This window comes from Cavia porcellus, unplaced genomic scaffold (assembly GCF_034190915.1).
Source record: "Cavia porcellus strain 051 isolate PalLab524CR breed Dunkin Hartley unplaced genomic scaffold, mCavPor4.1 scaffold_17, whole genome shotgun sequence".
NCBI classification, from domain to species: domain Eukaryota; kingdom Metazoa; phylum Chordata; class Mammalia; order Rodentia; family Caviidae; genus Cavia; species Cavia porcellus.
The window spans coordinates 3609890-3636471 of record NW_026947500.1 but is presented as its reverse complement, the minus strand read 5'-3'; the positions used below and the strand labels follow the sequence as shown (position 1 = coordinate 3636471).

General features: G+C 34.6%; 1 protein-coding gene across 1 annotated transcript; it reads left to right on the top strand.

The window, feature by feature from the left end:
• The first annotated feature begins 11811 nt into the window (after nucleotides 1–11811).
• Nucleotides 11812–26582, top strand: Eif5a2 (eukaryotic translation initiation factor 5A2). The gene is made up of 5 exons (XM_005008681.4): nucleotides 11812–11961; nucleotides 12624–12823; nucleotides 13351–13455; nucleotides 21475–21606; nucleotides 22132–26582. The coding sequence occupies exons 2-5, from the start codon at nucleotides 12659–12661 to the stop codon at nucleotides 22189–22191; spliced, it is 462 nt and encodes a 153-aa protein (XP_005008738.2). The 5' UTR covers nucleotides 11812–11961; nucleotides 12624–12658; the 3' UTR covers nucleotides 22192–26582.

The following is a 26582-nucleotide window of genomic DNA, read 5'->3' as shown; positions in this document are numbered from 1 at the left end:
GTTATGCCTCGATTCCTTTATTTAACATAATAATGTGCTCTGATATCTTCATGTTGTGACTGTATTCATCCATACTGAGATCATTAGTGTCTTCCATTTTATTGCTGAATATTGCTCCATTTTCTAAATATAAAATTGTTGAACTCAAAGAGGACAAGTACCAGAGAGAATATGAATTATTTCCAGGTGTTAGCTATACTGCCTGAAAGTGTTATAAAACAGTCATGTACAAGTCTTCTTATAAATCTATGTCTTCAATTTTCTTAGGTTAAGTACATAAAATTAGAATTATGTTTTATGAGAAACTGCCAAACATTTCTCAGAGTGATTACACTATTTTATAACCTCACCAGCAATACATGAGAGTTATAGATTTTGACCAAAATTTTAATTTTTAATTTAATTATTCTAATAGACCAAAAGTGTTTTCCCATTTTTAACTTTCCATTTCTCTAATGATTAATAATATTAATACCTCATGCATGTACTGAGAAATTCATACATTTCCCTTTGTGAAGCATCTGTTCAAGTCATTTGCCCATTTATTGATTTCATCTTAAGTATAATTATTTTAAATAACAGGGATATAAATCCTTTGCGGTATGTATTTTAAATATATTTTTTACAACAGCATTGTATTTACAGAAAGTCCCAGAATAGTACAGAATTTCTATATACTTACCCTATTTTTTTTACTATTAACATCGCAAATTACGATACATTTATTACAATTAATGCACCAATTTATTATATTATTATCAACAGAAGTCCATATCCATGCAGACTAATCTAATTTAGTTCTCTGTTCCAAGATCCTCTTCAAGATACATTGTCATGTATTCTTGGGCTCTTCTTAACTGTGAGTTCTTCAGATCTCTCATTTTAATTATCTTTATAGTTCTGTGTACAACTGACGCATGTATTTTGTTGAATGTTCTTCCAATGAAATGTGGTGTTTTTCCTCAAAGTCAGACTGGAGATAATGGATTTGGGAAGAATGACCATAGAGGTAAAGGGTCATTTTCTTCACATCACATCAAATGTCCACATCAATATGATTTATTATTACAAAATGATTTATCATTGTCATATTGACCTTGATAACTGAGCTAAAAGTAGTTGTCAGATTTCCACACTTACTCTTTTTCCCTTCTCATAGCATACTCTCCACAATACTTTCAAAGGAAGTCATGTTGCACCACAGGAGTTATCCCCTCCCCTCTGGGGATGAAGAGTCTACAAGTCATTTGGAATTTTTCTACAAGGAAAAGTGCTTCTTCTCTCTAATTCACTTTATTCAGTCATTTATTTACGTCATTTTGAATTCATGGCTCTTTATTCTATACTTTGGGTTATAACCTAGTACTGTTTTGTTGCTACTGATGTTGATCCCTTGGTTCAGATACTGTTTATCAGTTCCTCCACTGGTACCTTTTTAGTTATGCTCCATTTCCTTAAGAGTAGAATATCTATATGTTACTGAGAAAGCTTCTACAGTGGTAATTTATCTGTCTTCCCTTATTTATTTATGTAGTCATATATGCCTATCAGTAGAATCATGAATATTTATCTTATACTTTGAGCTATAACCACATATGATGTTATTTTGTTGTTTAAGTGTTGTAGCTTTGCTCATCAGAAGTTCTTCCAATTATCTGACTCCTGTGCTTCTTTATTGTATCCCTATTAATGTAGGTCTGGCATTTTTTAATATTTCTTTACATTATGGCACCACAAGATGGGTTTAACTTATATTGTTTAATCCTGAGTTGTTATATAATTAGACAGTTCTCCAAGAAGTCCTGGTTTCTTTTACTAGAGCTCTTAGCACCAGATGTGTTACTGGGGCATTATCACCTCTAGTCCTTCTCAGCTGATAGAGCTGATAGATAAATGTGTGTACAATAAACCATGAAATCAGCATAACTATAAGTATTTCTATATGTGACCATCTGTAGCTATTCTAAGCCAAATATGAATTCGTACAAATGTCTTTAACTCTTAGATGTTACATATAGATTATTCTAATTTTTTTCCCGTTGCTTATATTTAAATTCTTATTCTAACCATGAGAAAATTGCCTTTATTATACATTCCACTTATTTAACTGCTTAATTTCAATATACATAGAGAGGAGTGTCAGGATTAATTCAGACACTCATAGGCAGAGTATTTTCTAACTACAACGCAGCACTTACGTGCAGTCCCTTTTGACCTTTGTTTTACACACCTCATTTCCATTGCTATCTCAGTCAGCACCTCTTCTACCCTATTCACTGAGATTGTTTCACATTTGTAATACAGATTCATTTGTCATGTTTGTACTCCTTTCTGGATCCCAAATCGCCTAAATTATTTCTTTTTGTTCCATATGTTACATTTCATATTATTTTAAAGCTCTACATTTCGTAAAATTATGTATCTACAATGGACTAAATGTTCATTCATATCTCTCCAAAATTTGCATTTTGAAATCCTAATCCCTAAAATGATAGAATTAGGAAATGTGACCTTGGCGTGACTGGATCATAGGGCAGAGCCTTGTGACGGTGTTAGTGCATGCTTTCATCCATCTTATGCTACTATAAGATTACTTAAAACTGGTTGCAGAGACTGAGAAATCTAAGATCAAGGAAGTAGTGTTTGGTGAGGACCTACTTTCTCTGTCCTCACATGGCAGAGGGTAAAAGAGCAAAAGAAAAAAAATGCTAAATCCTCATTTTTCAGAAGTATAGGAAGGACCCATTTTCATAAGTCCTTTATACCAGAACATTAATCTAACCATGAGGATGGAGGCCTTATGACATGACTAAGAAAAGCACCACTATGTAACACAGGTGCATTGAAAATTAAGTTTCTAATACATAAATTTTGGGGAACTCAATGAGGCCACAGGTTCTGCAACCCAAAGAACATAGCCCATCTTGTTTTATAAATAGAATGCTATTAAACTATAGCATGCTTATATGTTTACAGACTGTCTGTTTTTTTCAAGAGACAGTGGCAAAATTGAGTAGTTTTAACAGAAACTATACAACCCACAAAGTCTAAAATATTATTTGACATGCTACAGAAAAAAATTTGTTTTGTTACTAGGAATCAAACTCATGAACTTGCCAGGCAGGCACTGTGCCGCTGAGTTACATCCCCAGCTCCAAGAGAAATTTATAGCATTCTGCTGATTTACTTTGCCCTTCCTTCACTATTTTCTTGAGGTAGAAATATATCCTTTTGATTTAAAACTTTTCTCCTTTTCTAAATTAATAATTTTAAAGTACAATTTTTTGTCTAATGCTCTTTAACTATGCTTTAACTGTAGTCAACAAATTTTGATATTATTGCCAATTTTTAAATATGGGAAATTTTGAATTGAGCTTAGAAAAGCATCCTCAAAAACTGATTCATTTTATATTTATATATATATATTCTTTTTTTTTTTTTTTTGGTACCAGGGATGAAACTCATGACCTCATGCTTGAGAGGCAAATACTTAAGCCACTGAGCCCTCAATATATTTTTGATGGTAGATAATGTATATATTCTGTGATTTTCAAGTTCAGTGCTCTAAAAATCACAATTAGGTAGTTGATGGTCTCATGATGTCTCATATTCTTAATGATCATCTATTATTTTAGAAATTACTAACAGAGGTATTTCAAATACCCAACTATGATTGTGGACTTATCTATTTAGATATCTCCACTTAATTTTGACATATTTCTTTCATGTGTTTTTAAATTCTACTGTTAGGTATACATGCAATAAAGTCCTCTAATGTGTAACCTTTTATTATTTTAAAATGTCTCTTTTCCTTTGGTAATATTCTTTGTCATGAAGTCTACTTCATCTGATGTTAATATAACCACTCCAGTACTTTAATACTTGTTTGAATTACATCTGTTTTTTTATCCTTTTAATTATTACATGGCTATATTTTAAATGTATTTCTTATAGATGGCATATAGTTTGGTACTGTCTAATTTTATGTTCTCTGCCTTTTAACTGGAGTTTAATCCATTTATATGTAGTTTGATATTACTAATATGGTTAAATTTAGACTGATTGGTCAGCTATATATTTTCCATTTGTTCTGTCTGGCTTTGGATTTATGTTTATCTTTTCCTGCTTGGGGTGAAAGAGATCTAGCTTTTATCTTGGGTTTTGTATGGGGTATTTTGGGGTGTTTTTTATTTCACTTTAATAATTTCATTGGCTTTTAAGCTACCATCCTCTACATTGCTCTTAGTGGTTGTTCTAGGAGTTATAATGAAACTGTTTTATATATTTGTAATACAGATTCTTAATTAATATGTCACCTCCTGAGAAATTTAAAACCTTACACTTTCATATATTTTCTACCTTTTGTAATACTGTTATATATTTTATATTTATATATAAGCAACAGAATATGGTATAATGTGTTATAATTTTTGCTCTAATTCATGACTTTTAAAGAAATTAAAATAAAATATACTATCTTTTATATTTTTCCAGACATTTTCCACTTTAGAAGCATTAAAGTTAGCTTTTTGTTTTGTTTTGGAGGTTCCAGGGGTTCATGGCCTCACAATTACCAGCCAGGCATTTGTGTTGCTGAGCTATATCCCTGCCCCTAACGTATGTTTTTAATGCTTGATACCAGTTACAAACATTAAAATACACTCTTAAATATTATACACAGTATTTCAAAGTTGAACACATTTAGTTTTCTTTTTAAATATATTAATAGGCTAATAAATAAGATCTTCAAAAGTATGAATGTAGTTCTTACAAATTCAATAAATTTATAAATACGTTAAGTTTTAAGTTCTTCTAAGTATTGCAGTATTGTTATTATTATTATTATTACAATGCCTATGTGTATCAGTCAGTATTTTACTAGAGAAACAGATATAATACAAGATATACAAATGTATAAGAAATTACAAGATCAGCTTATAAAGGTCACCCACAAAGTTGCATGAGGAAGAGTGCAGAGTGTGTCTGCACACTGGAGACCAAAGGTTTCAGAACAAGATCTGGAGTTCATTGTAGTGTCTGTGCAAGTCTTACAGGAGGCCAATGGATCTGTGATAGAAAGTTGAAGAGTCTGCTGGAAGGCTAAAGGATCCATGGGAGAAGCCTAAGAGACTGTTCTGTAAGCCAGGAGACTGAAAGAATTTTGGCCCAGGCTGGACACTGTAGCTGGAAAAGCCTCAGGGGGAACCAAGGAGTTCCGTCTCCCCCACCCCTAGGAATTTACTTCTGGCGCCAAAAGAATACCAATGGGCTACTTGTGCATCCCTAAAGCCCTTCAGGCTCCACCTCCAACCTAAGCCACATGTATGTCTCCACTCCAGGTGTTCCACGGAGAGATCGTGGACCCCGGAGGGAGATGCCGCGCCCCAGGGGATGGGGGTATCTCTCCCCGTATTCTCAAAATAAAGGTCTTTTATATTTCATACTTATCTTTTCAGCCGCCGCTGGTCCCCCACAGTTCTATCAGAGATGACATCCAAACTGAAGGTAAAGACTGAAGAACAGAAGCAGATCTGTCCTTCTTCATTTCCCCTTTACAGTATCCAGGTGAAGAGCCCCTAGGGTAGGTCTACTACACCTTAAAGAGTAGAGTTGCTGAGCCAATTTAGTTAAGCTTCTAAACTTCTCAAGTAGACACAATCAATCAACCATTATTCACTGATAAGGCCAAAATCCTTGTACATGGTAGACAAATGCTCTACCACTGAGCTACATTCCCAGTCTCCAATATTATTTACAATTTTAGACTTCAATTTAAAACCCTAAGTTCAATCAGTCAACCAATTATACATCTTTAATTTGGAATCTCAGGGCTTATTTTTATTGCTAAATTATCTTAAGTATTATAAACAATTCAAAATAAAATTGGTACCAATTAATGTAAAAGATCAAAACTCTTAGGGTGCCTTATTTCATTATTACTATTTACTATAATGTTGATATTTTCTAGTTTAAAACATACTTGCCCACCACTATGTTTTAGATACAGTTTAAGTGGGTTCCTCAAAGGTTTGTATGTTGGTATTTTGGTCCCCAGTGTAATGATGTTAGAGGACATGAGACCCTTAAAAATTTAGACCTACCATGTTTCCATCCTCACATCACTAGAACTATCAGGAGTTATTTCTTGAAACAGAGTTGTTACCAAAGAAAAAACTGAATGAACAAATGAATGAACAGACAAACAAATAAGAAAGACAGGCAGACAGACAAAGCAGACAGGAAGACAGATGGATAAAAGACAGAAAGACAGGAAGGAGGAGGGGAGCATAAATCTTACTCCTTCTCTCATTCAGGCTACCTGACTTTGCCACATGATCTCTCCCTCTTGCACCAGGTCCCATGATTGTGATGCCATCAGAAGCACTTTTGCCACAAGTCGTGCCATACTGCTTGGACTTTCCAGCTCCAAAATTGTGTGGTACATAAATCATTTCTCTTTATGTTACCCAGCCTCAGGTATTTCATTATACTAATGGAAAACTAAGGCTTCCACTAAAGAAACAATCAGGTAATCCCAAATTGAATGCCTCTGTTCCAATAACTGAGCCATATTTGCTATCAATATGCACAGATATGCTCAGTAAGTTTCTACAGTATTCTTTTTTTCCCCCTCATTGTTGCAGCTCCTTCATATTGTTACAGGCAGCTGGACTAGTTAGAAATATTACAGGCAGGGGGCTGGGGATTTAGCTCAGCGGCATAAGCGCCTGCCTTGCAAGCAGGCACTCGTGAGTTCGATCCCTGGTACTGATAAAAAGGAAAAAGAAAAAAAGAAATATTACAGGCAGTCAGACAGGGTTAGGCCCTCAAGGAAGGGGGCACAGAGCACCAGATGTCTGATGACCTTGGAGGAGACACACCTCTTGCTGTCCAGATCTTGGGAAAGAAGGCAAAACAAATGCAGCCACACCTTAAGTATAAAGGATTAAATCTGGATAAAGATTCAGTCTAGATCCAGAGTCATCATCCCAATCCCTAGGGAAGAGTCACTGCTCTCTAAGAATACCCGTTTTCTACATGCCTTGCTTCCCCATTTGCTTCCAATTTAATCAATTTTACCTGAGCTATTAATCTTACTGGCTAAACATAGCTCTGTCCCAGCTCCTGCCAGTCTACTCACGAGTTCCCAGTTTTCCCCAACTTTAGACCTGCCTCACCTCATGATTTTACTCCATAAAAACCCCAAGAAAATATAGAATCTTTGGCAACCCACTCGGTACCCCGTCTGTCTTTCTCTGACAGATGTTTTCTTCCTTTCAATAAATATTTCTGCTCTTACCCTTCATTATTCCTAATATTCATTCTTTGATTTTAGAGAATGTGAATTCATTCCAGATATATAGTAGGTCAGGAGTTTCACTCCGCTATATCAATACTACTCAATACTACTCTATTGAATTCCATTTTTGCTTAATTTTTTTAAAACACTGGTTTCTTTTGCTTTGTAAGATATAAAAAATTGGATCAAGTTTAAATGACTGTGACACCCTTTCATATCAAAGAGCAGAAAACTACTGACAATGAAGGCTAGTCCTGCTTTGCCATCTTTCTACTTGGCAGTTAGAAGAGGAAATAATGTGTGTGTCACTGAAGGAAGCTGGGTGGGAGGATGTGAACTCTAGCATAAAATCCAAGCTGGTCCTAAGTGCCCTGCATGTTGTAAAATGCAGTTTAATCAGAGTGCCATCTTTTGCACAAATGATTTTAATTATAAAAATGTACATTATGTAAATAAGTTTTAAAATGTGAAAACACATGAAAATGTTTTGCGGAAAAGGAGGGAACACAATTATGGGAGAAATATTTAAAAAATTAAGCAGCCTTAATTTTCTGGTGTGTATGGCTGAGTAACTCCAAAGACCCGGGTGTTAAGGGCTTGGATCCCAGGGTGGTGCTTTTGGGAGGCAGTGGAAGATTTAAGGGGTGGAGCATAGAAAAATGTTTAGGTCATGGGGGTGTGACCATAAAAGGGACTGTAGGACCCTGGCCCCATTCTTCTTTCTCCTTTGTTTCCTGGCCATAAAGTCTTGCTCTGCTGTACACTCCTGCCCTGATGTGCTGCCTCACCATAGACCCAAAAGCAATGGACTTAACTTATACACTAGAACATCCAAAATTGTGAGCCAATTCTTTACAAGTTGATTTTTTTACTACAATGATAGAAAGCTATGCAAAATAGTTTGGGGTTTGGTTAATGCTATTTTGAATCAAGTATCCCTCAATTTCAATGAAAAATTACAGTGGAAATTCCTTGATAAAACAAAGAGAAATAGAACTTTTGGAACAAGGTACCTTGTCAAGAGGTGGTGAGAAAGTAAAAGCTAGAGCAACTAGAATTCCATCTTTTAGAATATTAACTTAGACTCTATTGACACAGGTTGTTCATTCTAGTGCCTTCTGATGAGATTATACAATGGTTCTTTTTATACAAACTGTAAAGTTTTATGGGTTTTGTCCTATCAGGATTTCCTTCAAACCTGGGTTCTTCCTTATCATTCCTTTGTTCTTGCTTCTTAAGTTGTTAGGAGTTGGTTTCTGTTGCTTACCACAAAAGAATCCTAAAAAATACAATGTTCTTTATCATTCTCCTCTTCCTTTGTCTATTTCTTAAATAGAGCATGGCTCTGTTTTAGGTTTTCTTGCCTTTTCACTTTGCACACTTACCCCAAAAACATTTCAACTATTTACAACCCTTTACTAATCATCTATATACTGATGATTCACAAATGTGTGTCTGTTTTGGATAGGTGGATTCTTTCACAAGAATCTTAAACTTAGTCTAGTTAAAAGTGAACTCAACTTTCCTTGGAAAATGGCTTCTTCTATTTATTCTATCTCAACAAACGGTACCATCATTTACCCAATTTTTCATGTCATAACCAGAGTCACACCTGGACTTGTTCCTCTTTTTTACATCGTATGCCTATTTTGTTCCCAACATAGAATTATGACAATATCTCCATTTTCCTTTACAACTGCCTGCTTTCTGTTTTCTCACACTGACCCCTTTGTTGACCAAGATAATTTTTTCTTTATAATTGATTACTTACTTCCAACAGTTTCACCTCTAAAATTTTTCTATATAACTAGATTGGTCTTCCTGTATTTAAAAAATTGTCATTTTCTTATACAATTAAGAGTTTTTTATGGTCCTGGGGAGAATGTCTAAATCAATTTATCACTCTTTAAAGCACCTGACATACATTAAGTCAAGTCACTCTTTAAAGCACCTGACATACATTAAGTCCTTTGCAGTACAAGAAAGATTCTATGATTCTTTCACCTATTAAGAGTGCCTTGAATCCCCATTTTCTTTGGCAAAATGTCTTATCCAAACCTCCTTGCACTGATAATTTCTACCCAGTTTTCAAATCTTAAATTAGACTTTCATCTCCAGAGTACCAAAGTGACATTTTCACTTCTAGATTGGTGATATCCAGTATGATAGCCACCAGCCACACACAGCTGCTAAGCACTTGAAATATGCCTAGTATGAATTGAGATGTCTCATTAAGTGAAAAATACATACCAGATTTTGAAGGCTTACTGTGGAAAAAAAGAATGCAAAATATTCTACTAATTACTTTATATTGGTTATATGTGAATATTTTAGAGGTATTTATTGGGCTAAGTAAAATATACTTGAAATTAATCTCATTTTAAAAAAGGGTTTTATGTGGTCAGATACTACATAAGGAGGAGCTCCTTTTAAAAAGGGTTTTATGTGGTCAGATGACTGGGAGCTCTTTTTTTCAGTTCTGCACTTATTTTTTTACAAGCAGTTATTTTTTAAAATTGTAGGCTATCTCCCGCACTAGACTCTAAGCACAAAGGATTACTAACAAAGGATTGTTAGTATAAACAACAACCAAAACAAAGGATTGTTAGTATAAACAACCAAAACAAAGGATTGTTTTGGTTAGTATGGAGATTTCAGAGGTATGGGTGCTAAAATATATATAGTCTATCCTTATTATTTTAGATTCCATATTTAGGTATTTATATACATGATAAAATATTCTCCTAAACCCCAAATCAGTATTTACTGTGCTATGATACTCTCTTAGGTCATTTGTGAACATGCACAGAGATTTTCAGTCATCCAATATATATTTGCTTAGCTCAGGTCAAACATGGCACTGCCCTCCATTAGCATCAGCTGTCAAAATGTAAAGAAGTGTTTTTTTCAGTGTATTTATTGCCATTTTTTATTTCATTGCTGTAAATGGCCCCAAGCATCATCCTGAGAAGCTGTCTAGTATTTCTAAATACAGAAAGGCTATAGGGTGCCTTATAGAGGAAAATATGCGAATGTAAGATACCTGAGGTCATGAACTTCAGTGTAGTTAGCAATGAGCTCAAAATATATTAAACAAGGTATCTTTTTAAGAAAAACACACAACAGTATCCTGACTAGTTAATGAAACTGTTGTGATAAGAGGCTCACAGAAAGTTCAGTCTGTATTTCCCCTAAGAAGTAATGCCTCAGTGTTTGCCAATTCACCAGCTTCAGGAGAATGGACTATTTTTGTTGAATGAAGTTCAATCATCTTATTCCAAATCCAAATATTATGTGAATACAATGACTAGGTAATAGTCTGGACCCAAACTAGATTTCAGTCTCGGTTCTCTGTCAGAGAACCACTAGTTAGAGTCACACTAGCTGTGTGATTTGAGAACTACTTTTCTCTGCCTTCTTCTATAACTCAAAATGCATGTAAAACAGTTGCTAATGGTTGTCAAGGTCTTAAAGTGAGACGCAAATCACTAAAAGGCATCGGAAACTCTTGGAATGAAGAAAACATTCTGTATCTTGATTATACAACTATGTTTTTCAAAACAGACTTTAGTGAAAATGAATTTTATATAAATTACGACAAAAGATTAAATATGAGTTACCACCAGTCAAGATTAAACATACAGTGCAGATGAAATATTCAGTATGCTGACTCCGTAATTTTTCCTTAAATATTTACAATCATTCTAATAATAATAGAAAAAGTTAAGCTCTAGCCTATATCCTCCAGGACAATTTTGATATCAATCGAATGTCTCCAACGTGTATGAACAAATCCAAACTCGGATTGCCAATGCCAGGATATTTGAAAGCACACCTTTCTGGATGGCAAACTATCTTCCTCAACAACTCTGTCACAGCCTCTGTCTTAGGCCTGGCTGAGGTCATTTTACTGCAGGATGTTTTTGGAGTCCCCACCCATGAAAGTACTACTGACTGGTGGAGCACACGCCAAAATCGCCGCCAAAATCTCACCACAGATTGCACAGTTTTTATGGCCGAACTCATGATGCAGGCCTGTTTGTCAAATGCTGCAACTGTGTTGTCTTTAGGGAACACGTGTGGGTTCCAACCCGCAAGGAGAGTTGCACGCTGAACTAGAAGCTCCAACTTCCCTCTACAGCCCCTCCATGCCGGCCGCTCCGGGAATTTGCGCGACTCTCGAGCAGTGAAAACTGTCACGTGACAACTGCCACGCACCTGAGGGCCAGGGCCCCTGAGAGCGTGGTTCGCCCTTGTTAGCTACATCGACTAGGGCCTGAACTACGGCGAAGAGACCGACCGCCTCGCCGGCGAGTTTTCCCTCGGCAGCCAGGCTCTTCAAAGCGCACTTCACGCCGGAAGTGCACTAATCCATAGCACGTGGGGTTGCCAGGGCGCGCTTCACGTGACTGGGCGGGGCCTTAGGTACCTCGTAGCCAATGATAGCTATGGAGGGCGGTGCCTCTGACGCGCTGGGGCCTATCCCGGAAGTGGGGCTGCGGTGGGGGCGGGAAAGGGCGGGGAAGCCGGGGTGTGGAAAGTGTGGCGGCCCCGCCCCGTCTCTCCGAGCTGCTGCGGCCGCTACCGCTGTCGCCGCAGCAGCAGCTGCAGGAGACCGGCGCGGGTACGCAGGCACTCGAGGTGCTGTGAGCCTGCTAAAGGTAAAGATCTGGGGAAAAACTGGCAGGGCTGGAACTGGACCAGGCAGGGCTGAGGCGGGCGGCCAGAACCCAGCGCTGACCGAGGCCAGGAGGAAAGGTGGATGAGAGAAGGGAGGCGAGCGCGGGACCCGCCGGGGCTCTGTCAGGCCCTTGCGGAGCTGGGCCGAGCCTAGCGGGGCTGGGCCGGGATGTCGGCAGCACGGGGGGCGCCGGTGCTGCCAGACGGCGGCGCTGCGAGTGCAGGGCGGAGTGCGCGCCCGCTGCCCGAATGCCAGGCGCTGCGGGCCGGCGGGGATATGCGGCCTGGGCTGGGCCCCCGCAGTGGAGCGGGGCGGCGGCAGAGGGCCCCAGGCGCGGTACGGGAAGGTCGCGGGCGTGTGCGGTGGGCGATGGGCACCGGGACCTGCTGTACCCAGCCTGGGCGGGGTGTCCCTCTTAGCCCAGCCTGCACGCACTTCTGCGGCTTCCCTCCCCACCACCCCACCGATGCTTGGAAAAGTTTGTAGAGGCCAGAGTTAGAGAGGACCAGTAGTCTTGAGTGGGTGTTTTCTATAAATGCAAAAATAACGGGCCGTGATGCTTGGTACCTAATCTACCTGAAATGAGACATTGCCCTCCTCGCGTGCTCCTTAGTAAAAACCAAACTAAAACTTTTTGCATAGTTCCCACGGAAAAACCACCATCTCCTTAACCCACCATGGCGGACGAAATTGATTTCACTACTGGTGATGCTGGGGCTTCCAGCACTTACCCTATGCAGTGCTCTGCCCTGCGCAAAAACGGCTTCGTGGTGCTCAAAGGACGACCATGCAAAATAGTGGAGATGTCAACTTCCAAAACTGGGAAGCATGGTCATGCCAAAGTAAGTGTGCTTCCAAGTCATTCTTTGGCTTCTTCGCTGAGATTTTGATCATTTATGTTACATTATGGATCTTGGGAGTTATATAAATTTTGTAATAAGAACATTTAACATTTTTTCTCCTCTCTGTTGCTGGGCGATCAGCTATTTGAATACTTAAAGGTAATGTTCCTTTCTTGGATCTTTATAATGTTTCATTAACTGAGCATTAAAACTTACTTGAATCCTGGTGACCTAAAAGATCTATTCAGTCTCAGCTGAGAAAACCTGTTTTAACAGTTCTAAGAAGCTTACTTTTCTTATGTACTCTTTAATTAAATTACTACATTATATATTGTAATCTTGATATGATACTGTTTAGTGTTTACTACCTCTCAATTCTATGACTGCATTTTTTAAAAGAAAGTAAAATTAGATGACCTTGGAAAAAGGAGAATTTGTCTTAATCAGCATTGGTATTGTGCCCTTGTGTATGTAATGACTGATATACTTGGCAGAGATTGAATAGTTTTCCTGTTTTTATCATTTAGGTACACCTTGTTGGAATTGACATTTTCACAGGGAAAAAATATGAAGATATTTGCCCTTCTACTCACAACATGGATGTTCCAAATATTAAAAGAAATGATTATCAAGTAAGTACTAATTTTCTTTAAAATCTTGCTTATTTCTTAATGATACAAATACTTTCTATTAGCAGTAGTAATGTAACAAAAAAGAGTAGTTTTTGAGTTTGTCTAACCAGTTACAATACTAGGCACCACCTATCTTACAAATTGGAAAAATACAGTGATTTTTTAGCATTGTTGCATTTTATTTTATTTTTTTTTTCCATCATAAGAAGCCATTGAATCATTGTTGCATTTTAAAAACTTGAACATTTTTCAGCATTCCTCAGACCAACTAACTGCATGTTGTGACTAAGTGCAGTGTTTAATCCAATTTCTTTTTTTTTTCCAATTACATTTCTTAGTGTTGAAAAATATTTCAAATTCAGGCAACTTTTTTCTTGATGTTTTCTTTTTACTAATCAGACCTGAGGCTTTCAAGAAAATTATTGGAATTCATGTTTTAACCAACCAAGTTTTTGTGTTAATGAAAGTAAGTCAGAATCTGGTAGTAAGTAGGAAAAGAAGTGAAAGCCATACTCAAAAAATAAGCCACATATGGGGCTCACATCTATGATCTCAGCTACTACCAGGCTGAGGCAAGACCATCACATGTTCAAGACCAGCACGGGCCACTTAGCAAGACTGTACCTCAAAATAAGAAAAAAATTTAAAAGAGCTAAAGGATGTAGTTCAGTGGTAGATCACTTGCATAGCACATGCAGCATCCTTGCATTGAGCCCCAGTGCCACAAAAATAATGTAAAAAACGTAATAGCTAATAGTCATTGAATATGATAAAATACAAAAATTGTTTATATTTAGTGAACATGCTGTCACATTTTGTGAAATTATATGTGTAAAGTTCAAGTTTCAGATCCAGTTATACTTTCAAATAGGTCATATTGAATAACATTTTATTGTTTGGAGTATTACAACTTAAACAGTTGCCCTTATAGGATGTGAAAGTTCATATTAACAATAACTGAAACAGGTTTTGAAAATTTTTAATGTCTGTTTCAAGAATACCATATACTGGACTCTTCTGTTCGGTTTTTATAGTGAAGATATGAGTTAGATTTTTTCTTAAACTGATTTCTTTCCATACCTTTTATTGTATTATGTAAAGTTTTAAGGAATGTTGCTATCAACTTAAGTTACTCAAGGATTTCTTTCTATTCTACCCATGTGCAAATATTTTTCTATGTAATTTTAATCTAGTAAACATCTTTATAATTGTACTTTCCTACTTACTAATGGTTTTTAGACTGCTTTGGAGTTTTTGTAAAACTTAAATGGCTTAGTATAACCTCAAGTAGATTTTTTGAATCAAGTAGGTCTAGTTCTGCTGCTTACTAGTTCAATGATTTTAGATGTTATTAAACTTCGGTAAGCCTTTGTCTTTCATTTTATAAAACAAACACAATATGAGGAATAACTAAGAAAATATGCCCATAGATACATACGTACCAAGCAGTAGTACTCTTCTGCTTTCCTAGCCTGTATTTCAGTCCTCTTAATTATGTAAATATTGGATCGCTGAATTTAGGTGTGGTAAATAGTAATTGCTCAATAAACACTTAATTGCATGCATAATTATTCATTTTGGCAATGTTTATAAGATGGTACAGCAGACAGAGCGTAGAATTTTCTTTTTCCAAGTGGGTTTTTCTCCCACCCTAAAATAATAATACTTTGAATACTCAGTATTTATTATAGCCAGTAATATTCATGCAATATAGAATACTTTTGCCTGTTGCTTATTTCAGAAAGGAAGTAACAATAGTTCATGTGTTTTACGACTATGATAAAATTAGCCAATCATTCATTGGAGCTCAAGATTTAACATAAAGAAAAAATTTGATTAGGACTTTATTTTCATGTATACAGGTTCAGTGAGGGGTTTAACAAATGGAGTAAATGAGGCCTTTGCCTCAGATGTAAAAGTTTTAACAAAGACAAGTGTAGTACCAACACTGAGGCTCATAGGAATAACCTCTACACAAAAGGAAACATTTGTAATTCCGATCCTCTCTTCATTTAAATGTTAATACTTTGTTCATCATGTGCTTTTTACATTCTTGTTTTTTAAATACATTAAAATATTTGATTACTACTATTTTTTTTGATGCCTTCTTAATTTTACACTCAAAGACAAGCATCTCATTTACTTTTTCCCCTTTCCTCAGCCCTTATGTGATCCATATAGCGTGGTGAATTAAAAGGATAATTTTTAAATCAGACTGTAGATCCAGATCCTTATTAAAGCCCTGAATAAGTGTGTGATCTTGGTTGGCAAGTTATTTAACCTCTGTTACCGTAACTTACTAATAAAATAAGGATGCAAATAATAAACACTCTTGGGATCATTTTGAGTCTTGATACTTGCAACCTGGAATAGTAAATGTCCACATCTTCCTCATTATCAAGTCAACATATGCTACTTATTTCTGTTCATTTTTTTAAAAAATTAGTTCTTTAACCTTTCCTGTTATTTTTGCTATGCTAGTCTTTACTCATCTGTCCAAGAGACTTGGTTAAATTCCTACTTTTATTGTTGGCTATGTGTAGTTCTTCATACTTGCTGAATTCAGTATTTTGAGTGCCAGTTTGGCAGCTGGCTAAAGTGAAATATATGTAGTATATCTGTTCATTGTAATAATTAAAAAGTATATATAGTTTAGATTTTATGTATTTTTAATGTAAATTTAGACAGAAAAAAAATGCTGTCTTTTGACTCTTCCTTTCCAAGATTAGTTTAGATTAGAATTGCTAATTTATATTACTTCTCCTAAAAGTAGTTACTGTTGTTTAGGGCTCGGTAATGGTTAAGATTCAAATACATTCAGATACCTTTGAGAATCCCCAAATTGATATAGAAATGTCTGCTCAGACTTCTGTGCTCTCTTGAATCACATTTTTTTTACAATGTTCTTTGCCTCTATGTTCCCCACCATAAGTTATTTTGCCTTTTCTGCATTTTTCAAGATTTATCTGTCATATGAAGATCATTTTCTAAAGAGGAAAACAATATAGTACGAGACACATCAAATACATATTGTGAACCTTTAGATTATTTGGTGAATTGCCAAAATTATGAGTATCAATTCCAAGTCTGTTGTTCAAATGAATAAGTCTTTTGGATATATGAGTTGAATTTTACTGTTGTAACTGAAAACAACAGTGACAAAGAAAATACTGGTGCTATGAATTTTCCTGAACTTCAAGTCTTTTTATCATTTTAACATAGTCTGTGAAATTCTTATGTCCCCTTGTAAAAGTTTCTTTGGGAATAAAAACCTGTAAACCAGTAAAGCCCAAGGTTGCAGTGATAAGAAGCAAATATTTTGCTACAGGATCATTAAGGGTAATAGTGAGAAGAGTCACCACCTTTGATTCCTAGACATATGTATTCTACCTGTGGGAAAAATAGAACCATATTCTGAAATATATTGTAACCTGTAAAATAAGTCCCTGGGCCCATCTAGGATCTTCTAGCAGGTACCACAAAGGAGTTGATGATAGTATTATTTGCTTAGATGGTATAAGAGTATACCCAAGAATTCAGTGTCAGGCCATGGATATAGCTCAGTGGTAAAGCACTTGCCCAGCGTTTGTGAAGCTTCAGCTCAATTCCCAGCACCCCTCACTGCCCCCCTACACACAAATAAAACAGTCTCACCAGTCCCTCTACCAGGAGCCAACAATGCAAGGAATGAATCTTCCCCAACCTTCTTTTATATACCAGTAATGCAGATGTAGGCACCAAAGAAAGTTTTCTTATAATTTCCCTGTTCAGTAATTTTGATTTTCTTCTTATTCTTCTTTTCCAGGCTGTATCGTGGACAGTGTTTGTAGTCACAAACTCCCCCTATAACTTTCATTCTAGTTCATCCTTTGCTTCTATAGCTTACTGTATATCTCAGAATTTGTTTGAAGTGTTCTTTCTAGATTTTGATATACTGAAGCATTTTTCTATTTCATTTTTTATAGTAAGAAGCTGCAAAGTACAAGAATGCCATGAACATATCACTTAATTTCTTATATACTACCTCTGGATTATTTTGAAGCTAAGCCTAGATATTATTTTACCTTCAAGTGTTTAATTATACATCTCTGAAAGCTAAGAACGAAAAAACTAATCACACCTAAAAAGTTATTAATTCCTTAATATCATCAAATACTTCATTAGTATCTTCATTTTCTTTGTTTTGTTTTATTGAATGTTATAATTACTGTTTTTGTTTTATAGTATGCCTACGTCAGAGCCTATGTAAGGTCCACATAAAATTGGTATCTCCTAAACATCTATGTTCTCTTTTCTCACACATGAACTTGGGTTGTGTGTATCTACAATTTTTTGATGAAGAATTGGATGAATCATTTGTTCTATTGATTTTCTCATTGCCTTGATTTTGCTTATTGTGTTTCCTTGTGGTTTAACATGTATTTCTGTTGCTCAATTTCTTGAAATTTGAAAAGGAGGCTTGGTCAGATTTGGTTTAGCTTTTTTTCCTTCCCCTTTATTTTTTTAATTGAGACTCATAGATGATGTTGCATATGACCATCAGGTAAATCTGTTCCCTTTTTTTATACGTTACCTTTGCCTCAATCCATTAATTTATTAAGAGAGAGAATAATGATAATTAATGATTTGTCATTCCTAGGCATTTTGCTTTTTCCTTGGTTTGGTTTTTGTTTTGTGGTGTTGGGAATTGAACCAGGGCCTTCACACTGAGCTACCTCCCCAGCCCCATTTTATTTTTTTATTTTGAGACAGGGTCTTACCAGCTCACTGAGTAGCCCAGGTCTCTAAACTGAAGTCCTTCTGCCTCAGCCTCCCAGAGTGCTGAGGTTACAGGTATGCCACCATGACCAATCTTATGCTTTTCTTTTTAAAAGCCAGAGTATATAAAAAATTGCCTTCATCATTCTCTTGTTCACCTTGAGGAATAGTGTTTATACTGTGTATGTACGTATGTATGTATACATGAAGAAAGCCAGTATAAGTGATTCTTTCCCTTCAGTTACCAGTTCTCAAAATGAGGTGGTTCCTAGCATGTACTAAAGGTGACTTTTTTTCACTCTGAACTTGAACATTTAAAGTTGTTTTTCTCATTTGCTTTTTCAGTCATATTTTCTGTAACTTGAATCATTATAACTTGTATTTTAGATTTTTCATAGGGCATTAAATCATCAAAATCTTATCAAACTCAATAAATTTATACATTAAAATATCTATAATTTTAAAAAACATTGGAAACTGACTTAGAGCAAGCTCAGTAAATGACAGCATATAGACCAAATCTGGTCCACTGTCTTTTTTGTGAGGACCACAAGCTAAGAATGGATTTTACATTTTTATATGTTTAGGGGAAAAAAAGAATATTTTATGAGATAGTAAATTTATATGAAATTGGTTTTAATGTTTTTAAGTAAACTTGCTCTGGAACCCAGCTGTGCTGAGGACAACTTTGTGTTTGTGAATTAAACAGCATTTGAGGCCTCAAAAATTTATGCTTTAATCTATTACTATTATCCTTATTGATTCTCAAATTGTTCTATTTTTGGCCAATCAGAGATTATTTAAATTCTAGGCCCCTTTGACATGTGACTAACTAATGGTCCTGGATAGCTCCTTGCTTTATAGTACAACAGTTCTTTTTTTCTTTTTTTTTTTTTTGTCTTTTTCCTTTTTATCCGTACCGGGGATCGAACTCACAACTGCCTGCTTGCAAGGCAGGTGCTTATGCCGCTGAGCTAAATCCTCAGCCCCAATAGTACAACAGTTTGCTCTAAGTTCATTTTATACACCTCTCTGAACATTGAATCACCTATTTTTCTAAGAAATACTATATTCTAGAAAACAAAAGATACCATATTCTGGTACTACTAAAATCTCATATACTACTCAGGAACACAGAAGACTACCACACACCTAACACCTCTATTACAAGTTCTCTGACCTTGACTCTGCCTTCTTCCTGCTTCTATTATCAAAATGATTACTTCCCTACCAAAATAAAAATTGTTCAAAACCATGTAACCCTTATGAAATGTATAGATTTGTTTAAAAGTGAAGGATCAGAAGAAAGTGTTTAGAATTGGCTTAGAACATTCCCCTCACCATCCCCACCTGCCAATTCTAGTATCATTGAGAAAAGGTGAACAATTGCACAAAAGTAAAGTATGTTTCAGGCTTACCAGTGGCACCACAGGCTTTTTTAAGGATTGCACATTACAAAGGGGAAAAGGATACCGTTAGAACAGGAAAATACAACATATATCACCTTACCCAGGTGATCAAAGTTAACGTCGTGAGTAGTGAAACAAATTGCCATCATTTGCTGCCTGACATGACACTTTGACGACCCACCATTCCTTCCAAAAATGTATTAACCTGAATCATAAGAAAATAATGAGACAAACACAAACTGTGGAAAATTACATGAAACAGTAAACCTATACTTAACCAAAAATATCAACTCATGGATGACAAAGAGTAAAGAACTTTCCAAATTCAAGGAGACTAAACCAGTATTGACAGCTAGATAAATGCAAAGTGTGACCCTGGAGTTAGAGAGAGAAATTGCTATCAAAAACAATGTTGGAACAATTGACAAACTTGAATATGGACTGTATATTGGATAATAAGCATTGAGTATTAAGTTTCCCAATTTCAAAAAGTGAACTTAGGAGATTTATGAGTTATGTCTTTGTTCTTAGGGAAAACATTCAATTATTACTAAAAAGTCATGATCTATGAAAATTCTCAAATGATTCCATAAAAACAAGAATTGTACAACTTATATGTGTATATATATAAAATATTTATGTGATTAAATGTTAACAATGAGTGAATCTTGGTAAAGAATATGGGACTTCGTTGCATTATTTTTGCAACTTTTCTACAATAAAGCTTAAGCTTTCTTAATAAATTTCATTAAAACCACATGTCAAAGGGACCTAGAATTTAAATAATATCTGACTGGCCAAAGATAGAGCAATTTGAGAATCAATAAGGATTATAACAATAGATTAAAGCATAAACTTTTTGAGGCCCCAAATAATTATTTCTATTATGTGTTATTATCTGATATTTTAGATGATTATCTTTTAAAAGTCTGTTGGAATTTGAGGTGTACAGATGGCACATATGCTTCTAAAATAAAGCTCGCTGTTGCCTAGTCCTATAGTAGAAATTATATCAAAACTGTGCTTTTTGCATATTAAGTTGATGACTGGGATTGTTTATATTGATGTCATCAATAAGCTAGTGTTTGGTTTTTTTAAAAAATTATGAAAAATAAAACTTTCATAACAAAATAATAACAGTTAATATATTGTGTATCATTATCTTCAAAGTAGTTACTTAGGTTTTAAAAAATCTTATTAGCTGAAGGGGGCTGGGGATTTAGCTCAGCGGCATAAGCTCCTGCCTTGCAAGCAGGCAGTCGTGGGTTCGATCCCCAGTACTGATAAAAAGGAAAAAGACAAAAAAAAAAAAAATCATCTTATTAGCTGGAGATCAAAATTTTCCAACTTAACTTTGTTTACAATCAAATTATAATATACATTGTTTGTAATGGTAAAAAATTGAAAATAATTTGTATGCTCATTAATGGCAAAATAATTTTAGTCACAGTAGATCCATGTCCTTGTGTAGTATTTAGATAGATAAAGGAAGGTCTACATTTTCTGATTTGGAGAGATTTCTAAGTATAAATTTAAAATATCTTGCTGAAAAATACTTGTATTTGAAAAGCAACCATATATATATATTGTGTACTTAATTATAAATGCTTCAGATACGTTATAAAAAGCCTAAACTGCTTAATAATACAGAGATTAAAAGGGAGAGTGCAGAAAGGAGAGATTTATACTGTTCTCTTCGTGTTTTGTGCATTTTTATTGTGGCATTTTAAATATATAAAATATTAATGTATTACAATACTCAAATCAATGTGGATTACAGTTTAACTATGTAAACATTATAAAAGAATGGATATAATCTAATGAGTGCAAATAATACATTTTTTTCTAATAGCTAATATGCATTCAGGATGGTTACCTTTCCCTGCTGACAGAAACTGGTGAAGTCCGTGAGGATCTTAAATTGCCAGAAGGTGAACTAGGCAAAGAAATAGAAGGAAAATATAATGCAGGTGAAGATGTACAGGTAATGATCTATGGAAGGACTACGTTTTTTAAACTACTTTGTAAAACTTTGGACTAAACTAGTTTGCATGAAATACATATGAAATATCTCTTAAAAGTACTGCTGAAATGATGAGTATGATCTCCTTCAAAAGCAATTACAAAGAAGGCATTGAAGTTCATTTTTTGCTGCATGGACACTCAGCTCAATGTTTGCTTTAAAGATTTGCATATAAGATATTCTGAAGGATAGAAAAGGATGCTAAGGAGTATTAAAGAGTGAAGGAGATATGCTTTGTTGCAACTTTCAGAAGTGTATCTAGTAATATTTATAGTTCTTCTTTTCCCTATTCCTTGGAAGTTATTTTATAAAACCACAATCTGAGAAATTCTATTTCAGAAAACTATAAAAAATTATTTTTTGGAGTACTCCTTTTTAAAGTAATCCATATAAAATGTCCACAAATATATAACACATGGTGATCTAAGTATATCTTCTATATGTTTGCCTCGCGAGTAACTGTTTTGCCTTCATGTTTTCTTCTAGGTGTCTGTCATGTGTGCAATGAGTGAAGAGTATGCTGTAGCCATAAAGCCCTGCAAATAAATGAGAACGTAAGATAAGAGCAAACTCAAGTTGGATCAGCTGCAGAGATAAAAGTTTGGTTCTAATTGTCACCAAAGCTATGGCCGCCATAAGTAACCTCATCTTAATCTCCTTTTTTTTTCTAAATTGTTTTGTGTTGACTTTTTCAGGCAGTTGGTAACTTTTTAAAAAATCAAGCTGGATAATTATATTTTTTTTCAATTTTGTAGGTGTCTTTCCTATAACATTCCTGTGGTTTTCAGTATGTAAGTCTACAAAATAGATAAGACTGTCTCAGCTGATATGATTTGTCTGAGGAAATCATTCCTCAATTTTGATTAAATGATTAATGAACCAGGGTTTTAAATGAGACAATGTAGCATCTAGTGGTATTGAAGTACCACATTTTAGTTGAATTGCTCTGCATTTATTTTAGATTTAATATCATAGAATATGTAGATTATAGATTGGAATTGTCAATTTCAACCCGTGTTTGGCAAACACAAATCTTTAAACAAATCTTTAAATCATAATTATCAGAGTATCGTTTACTTTGATGGCCACGTGCCACCACATATACTCACTAATACTATTCTTTGCCAAATGTTACCTTGCTCAATGCAACCTTACAGTGATTTTAGTATCTGCTTACACTTAACAAAGGGACATTGGACTGTTTGGTGAACATGAACCAGTCAGACTGTAAAGAATACACAAAGGACAGTTGCAAAGAAAGTTACTAAAACTGTTTTTTATTTTAGATCTATATAATCAGTAGCTGCTCCTTTCCAACCACTTAAATAGAATTTTTTACTTTAAATATTTACAAGACTAAAACTGGGAATTCTTAAGTTGATTTGGAATTCTTGACTTGTTTATTTGTGCACATTTTTGTCTAAAGTGAAATGAAAGTGAATCATGGAAGAAATACTATTTTATTTGAAAATTAAGTATATACAGTTTTTCTGATTGTCTTGTAACTTTAGTTACTGATATGAACTATAACTATAAAAAATTTGGTAAATCAAATTATCTAAAAGTATTTCAGGTGACATCATATTGCCTTTCTGTTTAGCCTTTTAGCCTATATGTGTATTTTCAGAATTTTAGACACTGTTAAAAGATTTAACTCAGTATCAATCATTATAATGGAGATAAACCAGGAACAAATCACTATATCTCATTTTGCCTCAGTTCTCTAAAACTGGTTATGAAATCCCTCACACGATGCATAGCCAGAGTAACATTTGTTCTTTTCATCTAGAGGAAAGATATGTAATATTAGAAATAGCACTTTGGCGCCAAGATTCCAAAGTCTTAGTTGCTTAATGTGTACACATTTTTAAATCTTACCTTGGCTTAGGCAAACCCTTTTGAAGAAGATGCAAGGTACTTTAAAAGAAGTGTGAAGAAGAGAATTCTAAAGCACAAGAAATACTGAGATTGTAGTTAGTTGACTTTAGTATGACATTTTAGCTGTTGCCCATCCAAAGCACAATTAACAATTGGGCTGAATTCTTCCTAGCATTCTACTTAAGTATCTACTACACATCATTCTAGTTTTTTAGTACTCTGATGTTTATCTTACTTGCTATTGGATGATAGTTACCCAGAGGAAGTCCATAATGTTACTGATCTATGCTGCTTGCTGGTCATTCAGCTGACCCTAGTTATAACCATATTAGTATTCTGATTTAGTATTAATTCTAGATTAGCATGCCTTTGTTCTTCATAACTTGTCAAACTTTGCATAAATATATTTTAAATTGTGATACGAGGGTGTACAAAGTATAATAATGTATCTCTATCTCCATACCTTGAATGGCAAAAGCTATTTATGCATAAACGTTTCCTTTTAAATACTATATGGAGTGTAAATATTCTAACATATATGTATAGATTTTAAATATACAGGATTGTTTATTTTCATGTAAATCAATAGGTGTTTCTCTAGAACAAAATAATTCATTTAGTAAAGCTTTATAAATTGTATTACAGGGAAGCAGGGAGCATATATTTTTTAACATAGAAGTGACATTGTTCTTTTTTGACATCAGAGAAATGTTACAAGTTGATTCTTAGTACTGTTATACTTTTTTGTAGCAAATGTTAAACATCACAACTTATGGTATATAAATAGTAGACTGTCATGGTTATAGGTTATACGCTAATATACCATTTTTGTCTGTACACATTTCACCAATTTTTAGATAGCATTGGCAGGTTGAATACTTTTTCTTTCTAGAACATGTTTTATTTCTACTGTGAAGACTGTTATGCTTTATCTGCTACAAAATTGTATATCCTTGCGCATAAATCAAATCATTGCTGCTTTGACTTTGTATTTTTACATCATGAACCTAATTATGATATTTCATTCATGCTCCCCTCCAAGAGCTTAGTCACTTGAAGAAGTTATTATTAACTGCGCTCTTGACTCTGTTTCCCTTAGTGGTACAAATTTCTGTACCAGTACTTTATATAAATTACCAAAATTTCTGCAGCCAGACCATGGTACTTATAACAGAAAGATGCTGCAATAAAATATTTAGGCTGTACGGTTTGGGACACAGTTTTTCATTACAGTACAGTATGAGTGTGTGTATGTGCACACATAGCTTTGTGTATTTATTCTTTTTCCAAAATCCTCCCAACTATTAAAAGTACTGTAGTCTGGTAGTGCCTCAAATGTTGGTAAATTTTTTTTTAATTTACAACCTTTCCAGAACTTGTCTTTGTAGCTTACAATTTTTTATTGGATTATTTCTAGTTGAGCTATAATTTAAATGCATTATTCTCAGGGCTGTTTATGCTAATTGAAGTTTCATTATTTTAAAGCTAACTGCCTGAAATTATAAAGCAAAATTTTCCAAAATTGTAATACTCCAATGCATACATATAAAATTCTTAGTATCAATATATTTAAACTATATGCTGAGTATTTAAGAAAAAATGGAAACTTTAGTAGCAACTATACTGGAATTTTGCTGTATTTTTCATTTTAAGATGGCATTGGGTGGTCTTACCTCAGAACCTTATCCTTAGTGATGCATTTGAAAGCATTCCTTTGGCATGGACCCCAATGATAGTTTGAAACAGACATTGTAGGCTCTCAAATATATTTAGAAACAAAGACTGAAAATTCATAATGCTCTTTTGGGTACCTTAAGATGTTTACATATTTAATTCTATTATATGAGCTAGGAACACATTTAGTTTGAGGAAATATGGTTCTTAGGTAATATAAAATCAAAAATATAAGTATATTTCCATAAGCAGTGTATTATACCAACAAAGTTTTAAATTTTCCAATGTCCTTTAAACATAATACTTCATAGGTTTCAAGCCTTTGTTTTTTTATTATTAGCATTCAATAAAGTAATAGGCAACAAAGATTTAACAAAAATTCACGGCAGAAATCCCAAAATTGACAAAATTCAATCCATTAAGTTTAATCTGTTGAACCTTTTTCTCTAAATTGGGTATACGGAGTCATTATTTGATTTTAGCAGGAACAGTTAGGTTTAGCTTGTGGAACACAGCTGTTCTGTGGGAACTTGACTTGAAGTTACAGTATAACTCAGTATTTTTCCATTAAATAAACATCTGAACACCAATTTAACTACCACGTGAGGTCAAGTGCCTGAAAAGTGCTGTATACGTCTAATAAACATATTTTCTTTATGTGAAAAACGCATCTTTCAGCAATGCATACCAAGCTTTGTCCACTATTAACATCCTTGTTGCCAAATTTTGCCATTTGTTCAGCACTATTCTCCTTTCCTCATAACAGATAGAAACCTATTTTACAATAAAAAGATTTATATATGAAGTCCTTAAAACCATTTCTTGATATAGGTAAAATTAGGTTTGTCTCAGTTCAAGATTGCACTTTTAAAAAACTCTGGACACTATATTCAGCAGTGACTGAACAAATAAGTCATAGTTGTGATCTTTCTTAAGAGAAATTGTTTATTATGGTTAGTTCTACTATAAATAAGCACTCTTGCTTATTACAAAGTATACTGCAAATTAGTTCTTTACTGGTATGATAAAAATGACTAGTCCTATACTGCTATGTGCTTTTATCCCCCTCCCCCAAAAGGTAGGTGAAACAGCATTGTCTAACCCATTAGCACTTTATTAGTAGTATATTTTATTTGTCTTGCTTTTACTTGTAGAGATTCAGATGTTTTAGTTAAAACTTTAAAATTGTAAGATATATGGATATGTGTGCATTTTACATTTCAAAAATGGATAAAAATACAAATGTTAAATCTTTGACTACACTAAAATATCCTTTAAAATGTAGACGATACTTATCAATGATAACCTTTTGTTACATTAAAATATACTTGTCTGTTAGTCATCAGTTACATTAAATAAAAATAAAAATTCAACAGCTTGCTCTA